The 22,995-nt window shown below is 43.3% G+C and overlaps 1 protein-coding gene across 1 annotated transcript in view; it reads left to right on the top strand.

The window, feature by feature from the left end:
• Positions 1 to 3,189: 3,189 nt before the first annotated feature.
• TNFAIP8 (TNF alpha induced protein 8) overlaps positions 3,190 to 22,995 on the top strand; it is a 256,368-nt gene continuing 236,562 nt past the window's right edge. The window contains exon 1 of the mRNA XM_030193523.1: positions 3,190 to 3,355. Within this exon, the coding sequence (XP_030049383.1) occupies position 3,355 (1 nt within the window). The 5' untranslated portion in view covers positions 3,190 to 3,354. The remainder of the gene's footprint in view (positions 3,356 to 22,995) is intronic.

A 22,995-nucleotide genomic window follows, 5' to 3' on the forward strand; every position in this document is an offset into this window, starting at 1 on the left:
GAGTCAGAGGGAAAACATGGAACATAAGAATAGCCAAAGTGGGTCAGACCAATGGTCAATCTAGCCCAGTATCCTGCTTCCAGCAGGGGCCAATCCAAGTCATAGGTACCTGGCAGAAACCCAGATAATAGCAATGTTCCATGCTATCAATCCCGGGGCAAGCTGGAAAGAGGAGAGAACGCTCATGGCAATAAGAGAATTCTAGAAAGGGCACCTAATTTTAGGCATCAATTACACGCACTAATTTTTAGAACAGGGAAAGGGGATGGGGTTTGATATACCACCTTTCTATGGTTACAATCAAAAAGGTTTACATTTTATACACAGGTACTTTATTTTGTACCTGATGCAATGGAGGATGAAGTGACTTGCCCAGAGTCACAAGGAGCTGCAGTGGGAATTAAACCCAGTTCCCCTGGTTTTCAGGCTACTGCACTAACCATTAGGTGACTCCTCCACCACCATTTGGCATTTATGTGCGTGACTGGCACAAATTGGCATTTATTTGTCTATGTGCTTTTCTATAAAGCTGGTGCTCTAGCTGCATGGAGTATAAAAGCAGTACCAGTGGGCAAAGCATGGGAGTGTCATTTATTTATTCCATTTGTATCCCACATTTTCCCACCTCTTTGCAGGCTCAATGTGGCTTACATTACATCATGAATAGTGGAAATACATAAGAAAATAGACATTTAGTATTGCATAAGAATCTTGGGTAACATGATAATGATAAAGCGTGATAGTAGTATAACAAGCTTATATCGTGTTTGGCCTAGCAATGCGCACACCTTATACAATAGTATCAGAACCGTGCATTGCAAGATGCACCAGCTTATGCCTGCCATTCAGCTGCATAACTTTCAGCATGCCAAAGTGGTTTTGTGCTACAATTCTAGAAGGTCACCGTTATAGAACTGGCATCAAAAGCACTTCTTTCTTGGACCCACATTGTCCCCAAAGGGATTACGAGCCAAGGGGTGCCGGAGGGAGGCTCTGACTCTGCCAGAAACACCTGCTGAAGTGGGTTTTTCAATTCAATGGAACTGAACTTTCCATTTTACCTGACCCCCCCCCCCCCCCAAAGAGCTCAAACAAAATTAGACAGAAAGACAATGAGAAAACAAAACTCCTCTCAATTCAAGTATGATACAATCGAACTCAAATTCACTCACTGATCTAAATTTATGTGAAACAACCAGGGTTTCAGCCCTTTTTGGCACAATATGTAGGGGGGAAATGGGACTTGATATACTGTCTTTCTGAGGTTTTTGCAACTACAGTCAAAGTGGTTTACATATATTCAGGTACTTATTTTGTACCAGGGGCAATGGAGGGTTAAGTGACTTGCCCAGATTCACAGGGAGCTGCAGTGGGAATTGAACTCAGATCCCCAGGATCAAAGTTCACTGCACTAACCACTAGGCTCCTCCTCCACTCCATTTAAGATTATGCATCCTTAAATTCAGGTGACAAATCATTCCAGGCCTGTGATTCAACCCCAATTAATTGTGTTTAAATATGTGCATTTTAAACCAAACAATCTGGGTAATGGTAAAGCACAGCTGTGAATGGGCTGTGTTGGCAAACGGGAGGGGGGGGGGGGTGAGTAAATTTAAGAAACTGACATATTTCAATCACTATATTACCAATTAACAAATAAAAAAATGGAAAATAATGTCATACATTTTTTATTAGACTAACTAAAATCACTTTTGACTAGCTTTTGAAGGTCAAAACCTCTTTTCTGAGGTCAGGGCAGTATCCTCAGGAAGGAGGCTTTGCTCTTCAAAAATTAGAAAAATAGTAAAAAAATATTAGTCCAATAAAAGGTATCATCATATTTTCCATTTATTTATTAACCGTTAAAGTGTACTAACACAGCTACCACATCACTTCATCCAAAGATAAAGATAAAATTATTTTTCAACCTTTGTGCTGGCCACTGAAATTTTCTAATTGTGTTGACCCCAGTCTCTGGTTACTGCTTTCTGTCTTCTTTATGTTTCCAAATGTCTTCTGTCTGTTTATCATTTTTCTCTCTGTTTTTTTCACTTCCTCTACTACATCCAGCTCTAACATTGATCTGTTCCTTTCAGCTTTCTTTCATTTTTTCTATCCAATCAGATTTCATATATTCTTATTCAGTATCTCCCTTTTGTTACTGTGTGTACCTACAGTTTTCCATCTCCCTCTCTCACCTTCCTCTTATTCCTCAATCTTTCACTAAGTTTTTCCTTTCTTCCCACTCCCCTGCCATCCAGCATTGCCCCTCTCTTTGGCTCTGGCACACAATATTTCTCATGTCTCTCCCCCCTCCCCCCTCCCCCCTCCCCTCTCTCTCTCTCTCCCTCTCTACCCCTCCCCCCCGTCTACCTCTCTCTCCCCCCCCTCTCCCTCCACAATTCAGCATTGCTCCTGTCTCTTTTATTCTGCTATCAGCATTACCTCATCTTTCTCTGCTCCTCCCTCTCCTCCCATCCCCAGTATTGCCCTCTCCACCCACACCATGTAGAATTGCCCCTGTCTCTCTCTACCTTGGCCTCAGCCCTCAACGCTGTTCCTTTTTCTCTTTACAGACTGACCCTAGCACTGCACCTCTCTCCTCTCCTGTCCCCCTCAGCACTGCTTCCTTTCTTCCCCTCCCCTCAAATATTGGACAAGAACAATGTTTTTCTGGACCAACTTAGTACATGGAATGTGAAATGTTTCCAGTAAGTGGAAAATTTGGCATCCGCTAAACTGCCGGCTCTGGCCTGAGTGAGTCTCAGACTTGGCAAGAGATGGACGACCAATGTTGCTGTATGTCTTTTAACATAATTCAGATTGAGAGACGTGTGAACACCAGAACTGCAGTCATACTACTAGAGGCAGATAGGTCATTGTACAAAAGCATAAGATCGTAATAAAAAACGTACTCTCTCTAAATAAGACGATTAACAGACGAATCAGGGGGGGGGGGGGGCAGACATCTATTCTTGAAACTCGTTTGTTCTCCTCTTTGGTTTGGGTTTTAACATTACAACAGCACTCGGAAGCCCCACAAACCCCTCCTGAGTGCGCCCGGAATCAGACCAACTTGCGACTCCAGTTTCTGCGGCTAAACTGGAAGGTAGGCGGCTGCCTGGCGGAGCACACGGGCGATCTGAAGCACCTCCCACTTCCCGCGGCTCCTCCTCCTCCTCCTCCCTAGCTCCTGTCTCCAGTCGGCACTGGCAGCACCTTTCGCACTTTATAGGGTCCTGGCCGTGTTCGCTTTGGGTGGATTTAAATCTCCTGTTTCGCGCTTGGTTTCCCGCTCCTACTTCCACCTGAATCCGGCCGCCCGCAGCAGAGGGTAGGAAAGAGCCCGTACAAAGTAAGTGTTGAACGCCTTGGTGGCGAGAGGCGTTGGGCTCTGGTTTCCGGGCTTCTTGTTCTGTCTTGTTAGTGCGTTAGGTGGTTGTCATTGCGTATTTGGGTCTGGGTAAAATACGGATCCCCCATGAATGAATTATTATAGTGAAACCTCTTTTAACTAAAACTGCTGTAAGTGCACAGTCTCGTTTTTTTGTGTGCAATCTAGTAATAGTTTATACAAGTTTAGAGAAGTAGAAATCAGGATCAGCGATTTGAAGGTAAGCTGGGTTTCAAACAAGGGTAAGAGAGGTGTTGCTTGAACTGTTTTGACAGGGAAGGGTTAGTCTTCTGGAATGCTTGGCAATGATGAGTGACGTTGAAAGGATTTCCAAATAAACAGTTCTCTGTTTTTAGTGACAGGTGAGATTACAGTGTAGATGGAGATAACCGGATGTGGTCTCCCAATATTATTTTTGCATAAGTGTAACAAGGAAGACTGTTTCTGTTTTTATCCAGTTAAGCTTGCATGGAACGGCTTGGCCTGGCATCATTGTTGTAACATGTTCCCCCCCCCCCCCCCCCCCCCCCCCCCCTGAGGCTGAATTACATTGAATGAAATTTTGATTTACCTGCCTGGATTTTTTTTTTTTTAATACAGGTTTAAAATAGTTACATTTTGTTTGGTTAGCCTGTCAACTTGCATGATTAACTACACCATAAGAGTTCAAGATTTCCTGTCAATTGTGGGCCGGTTTTCAAGATGGCAGCCTTGTAATATTCTGGTATATTGTATTTTACCATGATGATTAGTACTTGATACTTACTTCTGGCAATAATGTTGAAATTATGTGAATGAGTCTATTTGAAATGTATGAATATCTATGGTGGTGTATGGATTTCTTTTTAATTCAATGCATTTGTAGCTTTATTATTCTTCTCTTTAAAATCTTTACTCTTGTACTCATAAACTTATCATTTAACTCAGGAACAGGCTTTCTAGTCAGATTTAATTTTCCAAATCCAAGACAAGGTGAGTTACAATCAGGTGCATAAGTTATTGCCCTGGCCAAATGTGCTCACAGTTTAAGCTGTATGTAATGCAGTTGAAAATGAAGTGACTTGTCCAAGGTCACAAGGTCATTCCTGGTTCTCAACCCACTAGATTATGACTCCACATTATTAGACTTCTTCCTTCACTCTCTTTGGTTGGATACAGGTGCTGTTGGGAAGAATCAGGGATCATCAAGCAACCCATGCTCCTTGGGTCCTTTTCCAGCAGGAGGGACAGTTATTCTTCCAAGGCCCTTAGGCTTGTAAAAAAAATCCTCCTACCCTGTCTTAGAAGAACAAATTGCACAATGCACCAGTTTGGTGTTGGGTAGCCAGCTTTCTAACTCCTGGTTACCAGGGCCTAAGGAGGACAAAACAGGCTGGTTGAGAAAATAAGTACTTTATTATGAGACCACAAGACTCGTATGCAATTTATTTATTAGGATTTATTAACTGGCTTTATGAAGAGATTCACCCAAGGTGGTGTACAGTTTAACATAAAACTTACAATTTTGTTAACAGTAAAACAATAGTAAAATAACCAAGAATAAACATAAATACAATAAATAAGGTAAACTTGAAAACAAAAAATTGAAACTTAATAATAGAACTATTATCAAAAGTATACACATTTAACATTACTGGAATTCAAATACCAGAGATATATTACAATGTTAGCATAATACTGATAGACCTAATCATGCATTAGAAAATTCAACTAACATAGATATGATGCTAAATATTTTCTACAATACGGCTCACCATATAGCTGAGGGACCAAGAACAGATATATGATGTGAACAAGATGCATGGTACAGAGTCAGTTGGGATAATTTGAAGGTTAGCTAAAATCAAGGCAAGTTCTTTGTATAGTTTAAGCAAGAGATAAGGAACTGGTCTAAGTTACAGTATGTGTAGCAAGCTAGTCCAGGTGCAGAATGGGTGTATAGTTGGTCACCCTACGTATTAAAGGCTTGGGAGAAGAGCCAGGCTTTCACCTGCTTCCTGAAGTAGAGGTAGTCTCGAGTTATACGTAGCTCCTCTGGGAGTAAATTCCAGAGTGTGGGGGCTACTCCTGAGAAGGCTCGCTGGCAGGTATCACACTGTACAATTTCTTTTGTTGAGGCTATAGATAGTGATGATCCTTGAGAGGACCTTAGAGGTCTTAAAGGGTTAACTTATTCTTTAGGTACTCTGGCCCATTTTGTCTGAGGGCCTTGAAAATCAAACATAGTTTTAAATTTAGCCCTGTAAGGTACTGCTAGTCAGTGTATCTTTTGCTGGAAGGGTGTGATGTGGTCATTCCACTTGCAGCCTTCTGAATTAGTTGGAGTTGATACAAACTCTTTTAGGTTTGGCCAGTGTACAGAGCATTACAGTAGTCTAGTTGTGATGTTATCATGGCATGGGACACTGTGGTCAGACTCGTCTTTTCAACATATGGAGAGAGATTTCCTAGCTGCTGTAGGTGATGGAGACAATTTTTGAAGGTTGTTTGAATTTGTGGGATCAGAGTGAGTGAAAAGTCTAACAGTATCCCAAGATTCCTGACCAGTGATTTTTAGGGGGAGTTCATACTTCCCAAAAGGTATTTTGAAGTTGGGTATTTGTCCACTTGTGTTTGGTACCCAAAGAATCTCCATTTTACTTGGGTTCAGGCAAAATTTGTTGCTTGCCCATTTCTGATTTGCAGTTAGGCAGGCAGTCAATTTACTCAGAGCTATCGGTAGATCTGGTTCAGTGGATATAAGTAGTTGCACCTCATCAGCATAGATATAGAATTTTGTGTTCATTGACTGAAGCAGCTCAGCCAGATGCTTGAGGTAGATATGAAATAAAATGGGAGACGGTATGGATCCCTGTGGCATCCCACAGTCCATTACCCAAAAAAATGATGTGCTTGTTGCTGAAGAGAAATGATTGTTGTCTATCAGGATTTGAACCAAGTAAATACTGTGCCACTGATACCTATTTCTGCCAGTCTTGTAAGCATGATATGATCCACGGTGTCAAAGGCTACCAAGAAATTGAGCAACACTAGTATCATGGCAGATCCCCTGTTATGGTTTCTGTGCAGATCATCAAGAAAGGACTCAAGAACTAGGTCTGAAGCCAGATTGACATGGGTCTAGCCAATTATTTTCAATTAGCCAGTCATCGAGTTGAGTGCAGACTGTTCATTCTATAAGTTTTGCCAGGAAAGGAATGTTAGAGACTGGTTGGTATTTTTCGCGCTTGTCCAAGTCCAGTGAGCTCTTTTCCAGTATGGGGTCACCACAGCTCTTTTTAGTGTTGTTGACAGCTGCCCTTCCATAAGAGAGTTAACAATTTTAGTGGCCCCTTCAGTGAGGCCTGTGCTCAATTGTTGTACAGTCTTTGCTCGGCAGGGATCAAGAGGGCAGGTTGTAGGCCGTAGATCTTTAGGATATTTTCAAGAGCTTCCTCTATGACCTAGTAGTTGAATGAGTCCCAGATGGCTGTGCATGATGGGGAAGAGAGAGTGTTCTCTTCTTTAGCTGGTAGGAACTTTGATGGGACTGTCTGTAGGTCCTGATGGAGACCTTTAATTTTGTAGGCAAAGTAAGTGGCAAAATCATTGCAATTGCAAAGCTAGTAGCGAAGAGACATTGGGAAATCCTGCTTTTCCAGCTCTGAAGGCTGGAATATAGTAAACCAGTAAATAATGCCCACCATATTGTATTACAGCTTTCTTTAGTTTCAGTGACCTTCCCCCTTTCCCAAAGTTGAAGAGCTGAGGGAGGGGGAGAGAGAGAGACCCTTCCAGGTCTACTGCTTAGGTCTTTGTTTACTAATTTTGTTGTTTTCCTTTTCATGTCTTTAATGGAAAAGAAAGTTTTTAATAAATCTGGCTCTTAGTCTACTGCCCAGTGATGTAGCCAGGGATAATTAAGGTTAACATGGGTGGGTTCTAGGCAGTGTGGATGCTGACACTATCTCTGGTTCTTCACTCTTTGGTCTCTGCTGCTGCTACTATTGACTGGTGGGGCATGAATTGATGAAGCCATGGCCTACCTGTGGTTGTGTCCCTGACACCGCTGAAGGCCACTGGTAGAAATACACAGTCAACATCTCCCAAACCTCTCTCTCTCTCTCTCTCGCTCACTCTCTTTATTCCTCTCTTCCCCATGAGTCTTCCTCCCTCCACCCCCAGCCAGCTCTCACCACCCAGGAAGACCATAAGCCAGTGGTTCCCAAACCTGGTCCTGAAGGCACCCTAGCCAGTCAGGTTTTCAGGATACCTACAATGAATATTAATGAGAGAGATTTGCATGCACTGCCTCCACTGTGTGCAAGTCTATCTCATGAATATTCATTGTGGGTATCCTGAAAACCTGACTGGCTGGGGTGCCTCCAGGACCAGGTTTGGGAACCACTCCCATAAGCTATTCCCTATACAGCCAACTAAATGCGCCCTCATCCCAGCTAACCCTCTTCACCCAAGAAGCTAGCAAGCCACTCCCCAGCCTCTACCTGCTAAATCCCTCCCCAGCTAGTGACTCCTCACAGGCAGACAAGCATGCATCTCCCTCCCCCTCCTCTTTATGAGCTGTCAGGGAACACCAGCTTCTTGTTTCTTCACTGTGAGGCTCTTTGTGAGTTTGAGCCGTGTGGTACTGGTCTCTGGGGTTTAAAGTCCTGCACCGCTCAGCTCAAACTCAGAGAGCCATGTGGTGCAGAGAACAGGAAACTCCTGTTTTTTTTTGGCAGTAGACCAATTAAAAAAAAAGGAAAAGAAAAATATGTATGTATGCAGGACAAGAAAATCCCAGAGGGTATTTCTAGTCACCATAGTGATGGGATTTTTGTTCAAGACCTGGAATAATATAGTTTCATATCCAACCTAGCCTCCAAATTTGGAGGATACATAAAATTCAACAACGTTAAGGGGGTCTTTTACAAAGTGGCAGTGAGCCCAACATGGGCTTACCGCAAGCAAAAATAGACCTACTGCCGGCCCATCGCGGCTGCCGGCAGTAGATCCCGGCAGAGCACATGCCATTTCCGGTGCTCAGGGAATTTTTTTTCTCTAGCGTGGCACTAACCCGTCAGTAATCAGACATCGCCGGGTTACCATGGGAGCCCTTACCACCACCTCAGTGAGTGGCGGTAAGTGCTCCCCACCACATAGCCATGCGGTAAGAGTTATCTTAACCACATGGCCATTTTTTGGGCATTTTACCAGCTGCAGTAAAAAGGGCCCTGACGTGTGGGAGAAATGGCCCCCGCTGCTACCACAGGGCCCTTTTTCCCACAGCTTAGTAAAAGGACCCCAAAGAGAACTGTCCATAGATTAGAAAAATGCATACTTTGGAGGATGGGGATGTGTGCAAGAGGTGTTAAGGAGCAGAGAAATGTTTTCCTTGCAGAACTTAAAAAAAAAATCCACCTTTTAGGAAATGGCCACTGGAAGAATCTCTCTCTGGGTGAAAGATACCAGAACTCGTCCCCTCCCCTATTTTGTACAAATTGAAGAAATTAAATTAAATCTTCTAAATCAATAAAATGTAGTGGAATTCTATTGGCGTTTCGTATGTCATTACCATAATTAAAGGTATTTTACTGAAGCACTTGATGTAAATGTACCATTCACCAAGTCTATCTACATCTGGTATGATCCATACGAAAAATAAAATCAATTTTGTCTGCATAGGAGCCAGTTCTGTGGGAGCCATTGGGTGCTGAGCACCTACCATATCGCGCAAGCTCCTTCATTGTGTCTAAGGAGGCGTAACTTGTATTTGGCACCCCCCAGTCATTTTGAAATGTTGATACCTGTTCTTGTCTGGCAGTCCTTCCTCTAATTCCTGACAAACACGTTTCTCTTTTTAGTGAAGTCAAGGTGTGTATGGGACCGATTCTTCTTTCAACAGTTTCAACCTATGGTCCTCTCAGCCTTCAGATTCCCCTACACTTTTAAGAGACTTTTGCTCCTAGGTGCCTGAGAGCTCATCCCCTAGGAATATAAAAAGACCCATGCTAAGACAGACCAGAGTTCACTGAACCCAGAATCCTGTATTCAACGGTGGCCAGTCCATATCACAGTTACTGGGAAGAACCCGAAATGTAGATGAAACTTCTCATAGCTCATTTCCAGGGATAAGCAATGACGTCCCTAGATCTATCCAGCTATTTGTTTTTATGGACTTTTCCTCCAGGAACTTGTCTAAACCTCTTTTGAACTCCACTTCATTAGTTGCCTCAAGCAAATGCTCTGGTAACTGATTCCACAACTTAGTCATGCAATATGTGAAAAAACAAACAAACATGGGTTATTATCTCCATGGAGTGTCCTCTTGTTTTAACATCTGAAAGATTAAACAGCCATTAACTATTTAACACTTCCACCCGCTCATGATTTATAAACTTCTATCATATCCCCTTTCAATTATCTTTTTGTTTGTTTGTTTTTTTTTTTTTCCCAAGCTGAGGAACCCTAATCTATTTTGCTTCTCTTCCTAAGTGGGATGCTTTCTGATTATTTTTTTAAATTGCACTTCAGGATGTGTATTTTTTTTTTTAAACAACATTTCCCATGTCATTCAGTGTTGTTTACCTGACATGAGAAGGAAGAAACCTGAAACCTTTTTTTTCTTCCTGAGTGGCCCTAAGCCTCACTGCTAGTAATACGAATTGAGAGATACCTCTGTGAATATGGTGCTGAAAGAATGATTTAGATAAATTAATTTCCCTGATGCAGCATTGTGCAAAACATGGCGCTGTGTCAGATTGACCTTTGGATTAACCCTTTTCTGTGAATATTTGGAGAAAACAGCGATAGTTCAGTGACTGCATCAGATAAGTGTGAAATTTTAAGATTTTGAAATTAACTATTTTGCAAATTAAGGGCCCTGTTTACTAAGGTGCGCTAGTGTTTTTAGTGCATGTTAAAATTTAGCATGTGCTAACACTCGAGACACCCATAGGGTCATTCTAAAAACACTAGTTCGCCTACAGCGTGACTTAGTAAACAGGGTCCTCAGAAAATTGAGAAGCGTTAGAAAAATGTAGATATGAGAAAAATGCAGAAAAACACAGTATGGTCCTATGAGGAATATAGGTGCTGGTGAGATAACATCGATTCTGATGTTGGTGATTCAGCCATATATATCCACCTTCTGATGGTCTACTCACTGATTTAAGATACAAACAATAATTCTCAAGATTTTATTTTTTTTTCCTGTCATAAAATGCATTCTCTTTAGAAAGAGAACACATTAGTAATGATATTGCCCTCAAAATGGGAAAAAAATCATGGGAATTCTCATTTTGTTCTTTTGGAAATGACATGGGAAACTAAACAAAAATATTTGGGCTTCTCACCCCTAGTTTGACTATATCCTTGAGATGGGGTGAACAGAACTGCATATGGTGCTCGAGGTGTGGTCATGCCAGGGACCTATAGAGAACCATAAAGATATTTTCAGTGTTATTTCCATCTCTTTCAAATAATCCCTAACATATTTTTTGCAATTTTGGCATCTATGGCACACTGGGTGGAAATTTTCAGTGTATTAACCACAATGACTCTTAAGATCTTTTTCTTGGTTAGTGACTCCTAATTTTGTACCTGTAATTGGGATTATTTTTCCCTCTGTACATCTGTCGATTGATAAGGTCACTCATCACTCCTATTTGTGGATCATTTATGAATATGTCAAACAGCACAAGTCCCAGTACAAACCCTTTAGGCACTCTACTACTGACCCTTTTACATGTAAATAATTGACGCATTCATCATGCTCTCTGTTTGTAGTTCCTCTTCCAAGATTTGATGAAGCTTCTTCAGGCCCTTATTTACTAAGGCTGTTTTTGTACTTTTTCTATATGAGTGTGTGTGTTGGGGGGGGGGGGGGGGTTGGTGTTCTTCCTAACTCAGGCCCTTAATGTGTTGCTGCCTTCCTGACCAATCACCTTCTAGGAAACAGTCTTCCTACCAGTCTCCTCTTCTCTTAACCCTGCCATGCAACTAGCCATCTCCTGACAGCAACCAGCACAAAGGAAACTGTTTACAATACGTTTAGCTGATCAGAGAAGTGAGGACCAAAGTTTTTCTGCCGTCTGTGGCAAGATCAATTGCCAGCAGCCCTAAGTCCCTGAGCAGAGGGGCTATGAGTCTGTTGCAATCACAGTCCTCATGCTAGAACCTTCCCCCTTCCAATGTGGGTTTTCTTTAAGGTACAAGGAACCTGAGACCTAGCAGAAGGCAAGGACACGTCAGGGACTGAGAGTTTAGTTCAAGGTTCAATTTATTTGATATACCGCATATTTTCCAAGGACATTTAAGCGGGTGGCTCAGAGACTGAACAGCTGATCCTGTTACTAGCAGCTGGGTTTAGGGCCACTCAGTATGGTGGTGCCATTCAGGACAGAGTTGCTGAGTACATGGAAGGATTGACTGTCACATCTGAAGGGTCAGAGGAGGGTGAAGGAGAAATGTGGGGCCCAACATACCCCTTCCTTCTGCTGCCAGCCCTACTCTGGGTTCCACTTCTCAACATAGTTGCACTTATTTTCTTGGTCAGTATTGGTGGTGGTGGGGCTGAATGGAAAGCCATAATTCTGGCAGCCATGATGCTGAGGCCTTGGTGCATAGATAGCAGCCTCATCTGGCACAAAACATGCAGTGCTGCCCCTCTGGCTTTGCTATCCCAGGTCTCCTCTTCCTAAAAAGTATAATTACAAAGGTGCTAGAGGAATTTGAAATTGACTTAGAGCACAGAAATCTTGCAACGTTTGTGTTTCCTTTTTCAGTACTACATTAGGGGAAGTCGGTTAAAAACAAAGAAAACTTGTAACCAACATCAAACCTAAGTCAGTTTAGCAAGATTGGGCAACTGTAGTGAAATAGTGATTGGGATCAGGGACTGAAATAGCAAACTATAAAGAGTAACTGCTGCTAGAAAAAGAACCTACCACAAAATTACCAGGCAACTGGTACATAAATTCTGCAGAGGAAGATGAACAAAAAAGAATTATGGGCAAATAGAGAAAAGGGAACTAAATTTTCCGTTTGGCCTTTGTTAGCAACTGTGTCCGGGTTATACTTGCTGTAAGCCACCTGGTGTGAATTTCTTCAAACAGATGTTAAATGAATCGTAATAATAAATCGGTAAACATTTAATTCTCTTCACAAGCTACCCGCTTGCATTTGCATCATGTAAAGGGTTGATTGTGGAAGAGGCTTTTTCATGGCCATTTTTAACTTGGAAAAAAAAAACAAATGCAACAGACATCAGAAACCTAAGTTAAGTATGCATGCCAAACGCCTACAAATAATACTGCTTGCTATGGGAAGAGTTGTGGTAAGTAGGGCGGAAATAGATTGTAATTACTTTTTTAATGCATAGAAGGTGATGCAAACAGTTAACAAGGAATGGGAAGTGTTAGGGAGAGCTCTAAGTACATAAGTACATAAGTAGTGCCATACTGGGAAAGACCAAAGGTCCATCTAGCCCAGCATCCTGTCACCGACAGTGGCCAATCCAGGTCAAGGGCACTTGGCACGCTCCCCAAACGTAAAAACATTCCAGACAAGTTATACCTAAAAATGCGGAATTTTTCCAAGTCCATTTAATAGCGGTCTATGGACTTGTCCTTTAGGAATCTATCTAACCCCTTTTTAAACTCCGTCAAGCTAACCGCCCGTACCACGTTCTCCGGCAACGAATTCCAGAGTCTAATTACACGTTGGGTGAAGAAACATTTTCTCCGATTCGTTTTAAATTTACCACACTGTAGCTTCAACTCATGCCCTCTAGTCCTAGTATTTTTTGGATAGCGTGAACAGTCGCTTCACATCCACCCGATCCATTCCACTCATTATTTTATACACTTCTATCATATCTCCCCTCGGCCGTCTCTTCTCCAAGCTGAAAAGCCCTAGCCTTCTCAGCCTCTCTTCATAGGAAAGTCGTCCCATCCCCACTATCATTTTCGTCGCCCTTCGCTGTACCTTTTCCAATTCTACTATATCTTTTTTGAGATACGGAGACCAGTACTGAACACAATACTCCAGGTGCGGTCGCACCATGGAGCGATACAACGGCATTATAACATCCGCACACCTGGACTCCATACCCTTCCTAATAACACCCAACATTCTATTCGCTTTCCTAGCCGCAGCAGCACACTGAGCAGAAGGTTTCAGCGTATCATCGACGACGACACCCAGATCCCTTTCTTGATCCGTAACTCCTAACGCGGAACCTTGCAAGACGTAGCTATAATTCGGGTTCCTCTTACCCACATGCATCACTTTGCACTTGTCAACATTGAACTTCATCTGCCACTTGCACGCCCATTCTCCCAGTCTCGCAAGGTCCTCCTGTAATCGTTCACATTCCTCCTGCGACTTGACGACCCTGAATAATTTTGTGTCATCGGCAATTTAATTACCTCACTAGTTATTCCCATCTCTAGGTCATTTATAAATACATTAAAAAGCAACGGACCCAGCACAGACCCCTGCGGGACCCCACTAACTACCCTCCTCCACTGAGAATACTGGCCACGCAATCCTACTCTCTGCTTCCTATCTTTCAACCAGTTCTTAATCCATAATAATACCCTACCTCCGATTCCATGACTCTGCAATTTCTTCAGGAGTCTTTCGTGCGGCACTTTGTCAAACGCCTTCTGTTTAGCAGATCATGCTATATTTTGTCTGTGTCTATGCAGGGGCAAAGTCTTAACAGGGATGCTGGAGAATATCTTGGTATGACAAAATCCCAAATATGGATGAGGGACATTGTTTTTGATAGAATAGGAATTAAAATATTGCAAGCGTAATTCTGTTATGTCTGCTAGACATTTTGGATGAAGCAACCTAAAGAACTCATGTTAATCAAAGCTGGTAACTAAAAACTAGGGAAAAAGTGGTAGTGTAGGAATCGGTACAGTACAGTCTTGATTATCCGATCTTCGTTAATCCGATGGTATATCGGACCCCCCCCCCCCCCACCTCCCCGGTGATTTGATCACATTTATTTCTATTAAAAATCCTGTTTTTAGAACAATTTTTGAAAATCAGGAACTCCATTTGTATATGTATTGTTTGAGGGGTTTATCCAGGGTTTTCCATATTATCCAACTTTTCATTTATCCAACAATGGTCCCATTTATGTCAGATAATTGAGACTGTACTGTATATTTTTTCATATCATAATTGTCCTTTAACTTTTAGACGCTAACAATGTTCTTGAGAGTGATTAATCCACCGGGATGTCATATTATAACAGTAACAATATATATGCAATTATAAGTTGTTGGCAAGGCTTCTGCCTCAGTGCCTTATCCAGTTTATAAAAAACTTGTTGCTGTTTTATGCAGACAGAACTAGAAGGAGTGTATTATACTGTATAACTGTGGACTTTTCTGCACTAAAATATGGTGCATACCCTTCATAATGTTGACTTGTTTATAAAATAGTTTTCGTGGTCTCCACATTCATACAAGAGTCCTACAGAAGATCAAACGGCACAAACGGCTATAGACTGACGCATTCATTAAGGCATAAGGTGTTGAGGACAAGCGAACACTTGGTTAGATGCAAGTGCCTCTAGTCTTCAAAAGCTTATGCCTTGATGAATCTGTCAGCATGTAAAGATACCATAAACCTGCATGGTGTTCTCGCCGTTTTGGACTAATATGACTGCTTCTTTGCATGTTTAGCAGCATACTGGGTACAAACAGTGAGGTGCTTCGGATGGATCTCTTGCAGATCTAACTATTTCTTCAGATGAAGAGCTTGAAAAGTCCAGAGAGCAGCTTTACAAATTGTCTGTATTGCCTTTTGAGAACATACATGAAGTCAAAACAGAGTAGTTTGAAATAGTAAAAGCAAGTACACAGGAGAGAAGATGGGGAGGAGTGAAGGGTGGAGAACTGAAACTGACACCTGGTCTGTGAGTCTCCCTATCCCCCCCACCCCCTCTGCTCATTTGGCTGTATAAGTCTTAATGCAGGGTCACTATAATTCTTGTTAGACTTGCTGAACAGTATTGAACAACACTAGCAAAAACCTACCATACACAGAGGGCCTCCTTTAATCATTGGCTAAAACACCATTTTTGTGTGCTGAAAACTTTCTATAGTACCGACGAAGTATTTGCAAGTGTAGGAGTGAGTTATGTGACCTTATTCAATTGGACATATAACGCTTCTCCAGCTTAGCCACCCATTTACGTATCCCAGTGACTTTCTCCTACCCACCTTTTCCCTCTTATACACCAACTGCACTTACCCCCCTCAGCTACCTAATAAGATACTTTGTTGTACCATATTGATGACATGAGCATCATATCTGTTCTTTGATTGTTCTAATGTGTTCCTATTAAGGTGTACTGTTTGTATTATTCTGACTTCATATGTATCATATCTGTTATATGAATGTTCTCTTTATGGTGGTATGGTACTATTCATTTCTGCTGACATTTGTCATATTTATATTATACAGTTGTTCTATTATGCTGTATAATATATATATATATATATATATATATATATATATATATATATATTTAGATTTTGCGCACACCTTTTTCAGTAGTAGCTCAAGGTGAGTTACATTCAGGTAGGGCTCACAATCTAAGTTTGTACCTGAGGCAATGGAGGGTTAAGTGACTTGCCCAAGATCACAAGGAGCAGCAGTGGGATTTGAACCAACCACCTCTGGATTGCAAGACCAGTGTTCTAACCACTAGGCCACTCCATTCTGATACTATATCATGTTACTCCTATTGGTAGGATTCAATTTGCCATCTCCAAGTTTACCTCACAGACAATGCAGGTGGTACTGGCACTTACATGTGCCCTGGTAGAATACCGCTTGTATACTTATTTGTGCAAAGTGCGCACAACATCAGACACTCGGTTATAGAATTGCCTTGATAGTATGGATCAAATACTTGTCTGACCTAGCCCCATGCTATCCATATAAATTATGGCAGAGGAAAGGTGGCATAGACAAGCACAGAAGAACAAAGGACCCTCACAGAGGTCCGTACAAGCAGGCGAACACAGTGAAGGTGACACCAAAGATTATGTAAAACAAAATGACCAACAGACTCTGAGTTCACATCGGAAGTTTTATTCAAAGTATGCAATGGACTCAACACGAATCGTGTTTTGGCCACAGAGGCCTACTTCAGGAGTCCCCTGTAAAGTGCAAATATTAACTTCTCAGCAATCTGCAGCATATGAAAGTAATTACATAGTCTCTGGTGTATCAAGTACAGGAGCACCCACTTCATGTCTTTTGAAAATGTCTCCATCTTACATCACATCTTCTCTCTTCTAGGGTATGCATATTGTTCTGATTTCTTATTGCTTAGGCCTTATGGTGCTGATTGTACTGTTGTGTAGTGCTTCTTTCCCTGAATTGCATCAGCTGTGTTTATATCCTTTAAAAAAATGTAGCCTCCAGAAGTAGATATGATGCTCCACTTACCATTAATTTATACAAAAATTATTATCATTTCCTTTCCTGTGCACTTAGCATTTTCTGACTTGGGCCACTGCCTTGTTCCCCTGTTTTGAAACCTGGAGGATCACCACATGTTCTCATGCCTATTATATATGCATCATTATCTCGCCCTTAGTTATGTACTCATCTCCTGGATTTCTGTGCTCCAAAGTGAATGACTGTACACTGTCCTGCATTAAGTTGTAGTTACTGTAAATATAGAAAAAATAAGCCTTTACCTTGCTCCCCCCCACCTTTCCCAGAGAGGGGGGCACTGATTGCTACATTTGTACCCCGCGCTTTCCCACTCATGGCAGGCTCAATGTGGCTTCTTGCAGAGGACAGGGATGTACAGAGGGCTCAGAGCAGCCCAGAAACAGCACTGACACCTTTTAGTTAAAAATGTTTAAAGTGTTTAAAATGCTCCAGCACTGTTATAAAACTAAGAACTCAGGAGCCCATACATGCCAAAGGTGTGTTTAAATTTTATGAGTTTGTAACTGTGGGGGGATGTGCAGTGAAGTCTGTTACAAGGCTCCTGATTGGCTGTCTGAGGCCCCAGTGGGAGCTGGGAGCATGAGGGGCATGTGAGGCAAGTCAGAGGGGCAGTGTGGAAGCTGGCCAATAGGAGCCAGGATCCGCTAAAGGGCATGAATTTGGACCAATGAGGTGGCAGAAGGCAGCCTGACCCATAGATTGGCGCAAATTTCAAGCCAATCCAGGGGACAGGAAGGGTGGAACTGCAGAAAAAGATTAGCAAGCCCAGAGGCAACCTGGGAAGGAGAAAGGCAAGCCCAGGCAAACAGAGGAGGTTGCAAGCATGCTCTGAGAGGAGAAGATCAGATCCAGGCAGGAGTGTGCTGCAAGCAGGGGCAGAGAAGGGCAAGCTCAGGCAGGAGAGGCAGCTACAGGCTGGAGGAGAAGAAGATCAAGCCCAAGCAGGAGTGTGCTGCTGGCTGGAAGAGAAGAGCCCAGGATGGAGAGAGAGAACTGGTGAGTCCAGTAAGGGGCCAGGCACCAAAGCAGACAGGAACAGAAGAGGGTCTAAAGCGAGCTGGGGGCAAAAGAGGAGCCGAGCTGCAGGGGAAAAGGCGAGCAGGGGCCAAGAAGAGGAGCTGTAGCAGTAGCTACAGAGGCCATTCTTCAGGCAGAGAGAGAAGCAGAGGAGGAAGAGGGGACCACACTGGGGAGCTGAGACGTGTTGGTAGCAGTGCAGAGCTGAATAGAGAGCAGCGTGGCAAGGGCCCTGAATCCCTCCGTGTGTGTGCTTGCCTGTCCAGAGAGGAGAAAGCCGGCTGTGTGACTGCCTGTCCTGTAAAGAAGAGGCCTATCCGGAAAGGGAAGAAGCCCCACAAAGAGAGAGAGACCGAGAGAAACCCCTCTCCCCCCCTTCACTGAGTGACTAGACTACAAAGGAACTTTTTTAAAGTGTCTGCCAGCATGAGTGTCTGCCTCAGGAAGATCCAGCACAGAAGCCTGCTGGTTTGAATGTTCACACCTAAGCGAGCCTGCCCTGGGGAAGGAGCTGCCCAGCCTAAACCTTGAGCCCTCTGAGTGCCTGCAGTTAAGGGCCTGCCTTTAGGAGGTTTGGTTTAGCCATCCATCAGTTTGAGTAGTGGGTGTATAACAAAATAATAGGGGTCATGTTTTGGGAGGGCTAGATAGGAATTTTCCTTGCTTATCTTTCTATTTGAATTTAGTTAGCCCACATGGTCCCTTGCCAAAGGAAATACTGATTGAGGTTAGAGTATTAGGCACTTTCTGCGCCACAATGGAGGCAACTGGCTCAACCACAGCAGAATCTGCGGAACGCGCTGAATTAAAAATGGCGGCCGTTGCCGCCGAAACTGAAAGCGCCGCCGCCAGGCCTGACTGAGTTGCCGCTGACAAAGGGGCCGCCGATACTGCAGGGACGTCCGAGGTTAACTCGTCACACCCACCGAGTGCAGGGAGTCAGGATTTTCATTTTTTGAGTTCTTTGAGTCAGAGAAGTAGGTATTATGGAGTTCCTAGCCGGTGAGCTGACCTCGCCAACCAAGGAGATGTGGATGTGGAGAAGACCAAGGTACGCTTTTTTGTGCCGGTATGGCATACTGGCACCTTCCCTCCCCCGGCGAGTCCTACACCCTTCCTCTCACTCCTCTACTTACTACTACATTGGACTCGGCAGTGTGAATGGTGCAGGCAGTGCAGCATTGGAGCTTCCCTCTGCAAGTCCCGCCTATGTTGTTTCAACTTCCTGTTTCCGCATAGGTGGGACTCTCAGAGGGAAGTTCCGACGCTGCCAGCCTCTCTCGTTTGCTGCCTGCACTGTTCTCGCTGCTGAGTCCGACGCTGGCAGGCAGTGGAGAAGGAGGATGGGCTGGGAGAAGGAGGATAGGCTGGGTGAAGAAGAATCGCTGGACATGGGAGAGGGGAGGGCAAGGGAGAAAGGAGAATCACTGGACATCATGGGAGGGGAGGGCAGGGAAGAGAGAATTGCTGGGCATTGAGGGTAGGGTAGGGATGAGAGAATTGCTGGACATGGAGGGGAGAGAGGAGAATCGCTGGACATGGAGGGGAGGGCAGGGAAGAGAGAATTGCTGGACATGGATGGGAGGGGAGGGCCGGGGAGAGAGGAGAATCGCTGGACATGGAGGGGAAGAGAGGACAGGGAAGAGAGAATTTCTGGACATGGATGGCAGGGGAGGACAGGGGGCAGAGAAGAATCACAGGACATGGATGGGAGGGGAGGGCAGGGAAGAGAGATTTGCTGGACATGGATGGAAGGGGGGGAGGGCAAGGGAGAGAGGAGAATCGTTGGACGTGGATGAGAGGGGAGGGAAGGGGAGAGAGGAGAATCGCTGGACATGGATGGCAGGCGAGGACGGGACAGAGGAGAATCGCTGGACATGGGAGGGCAGGGGAGAGAGGAGACATACTGGACATGGATGGAGGGGAAGGAAGAGAGGAAGTAGATGCACATGGAGGGGAGGGTAGGGAAGAGAGGAGAAATGCTGGAAATGGATGGAGAGGAGAGCAGGAGATAGAGGAGAATTGCTGGACATGGATGGATGGAGGAGTTGGCGGGGAGAGAGGAGAAATGCTGGACTTGGAGGAGAGGGAAGAGGGAATTATTGCTTTATATGGATACAGGGGAGGGGAGGGAAGAGAGGAGAAATGCTGGGACATGGATGGAGGGGAGGAGAGAGGAGAAGTGCTGGACATGGATGGAGGGGAGGAAAGAAAAAAGAAGATGCACATGGATGGAGATGAGGGAAAGGGAAGAGAGGAGAAAAACTTCACATGGATGGAGAAAATAGGCAAAAGCTGGATCCACGTTATACCTCCTCCAATCAATTTCACGGAGGAGGACCCAGCTTTTACTTATGGATGTAGGGCAAGAAATGAAGAAGAAAGGAGGAAAGTAAAGAAATAAATGGAAAGGAAGCCCTGGAAACGGAGTTAAGGGAACAGATAGAGAGCAGCAGAATCAGAGACTGGGACCAATATTGATAGAAAAACAGTCACCAGACAACAAAGGTAGAAAAAAATCATTTTATTTTAATTTTAGTGTTTGAAATATGTCCAATTTGAGAATTTACATCTGCTTTCTTATTTTGCACTGGGTATACTGGAACTGTAACAGCTTACAGAAATTATTTATAATGAAAAAAATCACGTTATTTTTTTCTCCTATACTAGTATAATATTTTCAATGTTGTCTATTTATTTATATGCGCCATGGCTGGTATAAGGGTTGTGGCTAATGTGGGTGTGGTTTTCATAGGGTGGAGCCATATGCGGTGACCCCACCCATAATGAGTACTGGCACCTTTTTTTCTACAAAAAAAGCACTATATATATATATATATATATATATATATTTGGGGTTGTGTACATGTTTGGGATGTATTATGTTATGTTATTGCAGAAATGGGGTCAGGGTCTTTGTAACTGTAATTGTAGTTTTGAACATCTTATTGCCTTTGTAACTTATCGCAAAGTATTTAACACCTTGCACTAGTTTTATTTAATACTATCAAACTTTAACAATTGGTACCAATATTAAGGAACATAACCAAGTGTTTCTATTTTCCATTTAATAAAATATTTAATATTTTTCTTGTCAAATCCCTTGGTTGCGTGGAGTTTATTTGGGAACCCTATTTGAAATCGTGACATTCCTATATATTTATTTCTTTACTTATTGTAATTGCCCGCTCCACCACTAGGGGGTTTACATTACCAAGAAAAGAAGCTGTAGGGTTTTCACAGCATAGAAGAGACACTGTGAGGGCTCTGTATAACTCCTTTTTTTTCTATTTCCTAGTGAATGTTGTGTTTCCACATGGTGACATGAGTGAGCAGCGTGTTGAGATCACACCTAGCACTGTTCACTCTAAGCTGAATGGGAGTTCTCCAACTGCATTGCTGCCAGTGTGTGTGTGTGTCAATATCGTATTTTCACTTACTAGGGACAGGCAGGTTCCTTGGAGTCCTGCAAAGCTTGCCAGTCCCTCACTATTGAAAAAGTGATAGTGAAACAGCACTTCCCACTGGCAGGACTGTAGGTCTCCCACTCAGCTTAGAGGGAACAGTGGCACTTAGTGACCCTAATTTCACCTGAGTTCAGCAACATGTATTTCCAAGATAGTTTCCTCCCTACCTGTGCATTTGACCAGTGGGTTTATTGCCAGATCAAATCTGAGAGCTGTCATCCTCCTGGACATAGAATCTATGGACTAATGAGACAAAGTCAACATGGATTTAGTTGAAGGGAAGGCTTGCCTCACCAATCTGCTGCATTTCTTTGAAGGGGTAAACAAACATGTGGACAAAGGTGAGCCAGTTGATATTGTGTATCTAGATTTTCAGGAGGCGTTTGATAAAGTCCCTCATGAAAGACTACAGAAGAAATTAGAGGGACATGGGATCAGAGGTAGTGTCTTACTGTGGATTAAAAACTGGTTGAAAGATAGGAAATAGAGACAGTAGGGTTAAAAGGTCAATATTCGCAATGGAGAAGGGTAGTTAGTGGGGTCCCTCAGGGATCTGTGCTGGGACCTCTGCTTTTTAACATATTCATAAATGACCTAGAGATGGGGGTAACTAGTGAGGTAATCAAATTTGCGGGAAGATTGTGAAAAATTACAAGAGGACCTTATGAGACTGGGCGTCTAAATGGCAGATGACGTTTAATGTGAACAAGTGCAAAGTGATGCATGTGGGAAAGAGGAACCCAAACTATAACTATGTCATACAAGGTTCAGCGTTAGGAGTCACGGACCAAGAAAGGGATCTAGGTGTCATCGTTGATTATGTTGAAACCTTCTGCTCAATGTGCTGCTGCGGCTAAGAAAGCAAATAGAATGTTCGGTATTATTAGGAAAGGGATGGAAAACAAAAATGAGGATATTATTCTGCCGTTGTATCGCTCCATGGTGCGACTGCACCTCGAGTATTGTGTTCAATTCTGGTCGCCGCACCTCAAAAAAGATATAGTGGAATTAGAAAAGGTACAGAGAAGGGCAACGAAGATGATACATGGGATGGGGCGACTTCCCTATGAGGAAAGGCTGAAGAGGCTGGGGCTCTTCAGCTTGGAGAAAAAGCGGCTGAGGGGAGATATGATAGAGGTCTATAAGATAATGAGGGGAATGGAATGGATCGATGTGGAGCGTCTGTTTACGCTTTCCAAAAATACTAGGACAAGGGGGCATGTGATGAAGCTGCAGTGTAGTAAATTTAAAACAAATTGGAGGAAATTTTTCTTCACTCAACGCGTAGTTAGACTCTGGAATTCGTTGCCGGAAAAAGTGATGGGCGGGGCAAATTGTTTGTTCTTTTGTCCGCTGTTGGAGACAGGGGGCTGGGCTCGATGGACCCTTGGTCTGTCCCGGCATGGCGATGCTTATGTAGTTATGTACTTAAGCTCTTTAAACTGTCTCGTGCTTTGAAGTCAGAATCTGCAATGTTGTCTAACTGAAGGAATATGCCACAACTTTATTTGTCTGAAATGAGGCAATGTGGTTTTTTTTTTCAAGGCACTGGGCTGATCAAATGGAATAAGCTACCTTTGGAACTGCACTTGTTGACTAAGTTTTAGAAAGATGTTAAAGGCTTTTTGGCATGGTCCTTGGATA

The sequence above is a fragment of the Microcaecilia unicolor genome, chromosome 2 (assembly GCF_901765095.1).
Source record: "Microcaecilia unicolor chromosome 2, aMicUni1.1, whole genome shotgun sequence".
Taxonomy (NCBI): domain Eukaryota; kingdom Metazoa; phylum Chordata; class Amphibia; order Gymnophiona; family Siphonopidae; genus Microcaecilia; species Microcaecilia unicolor.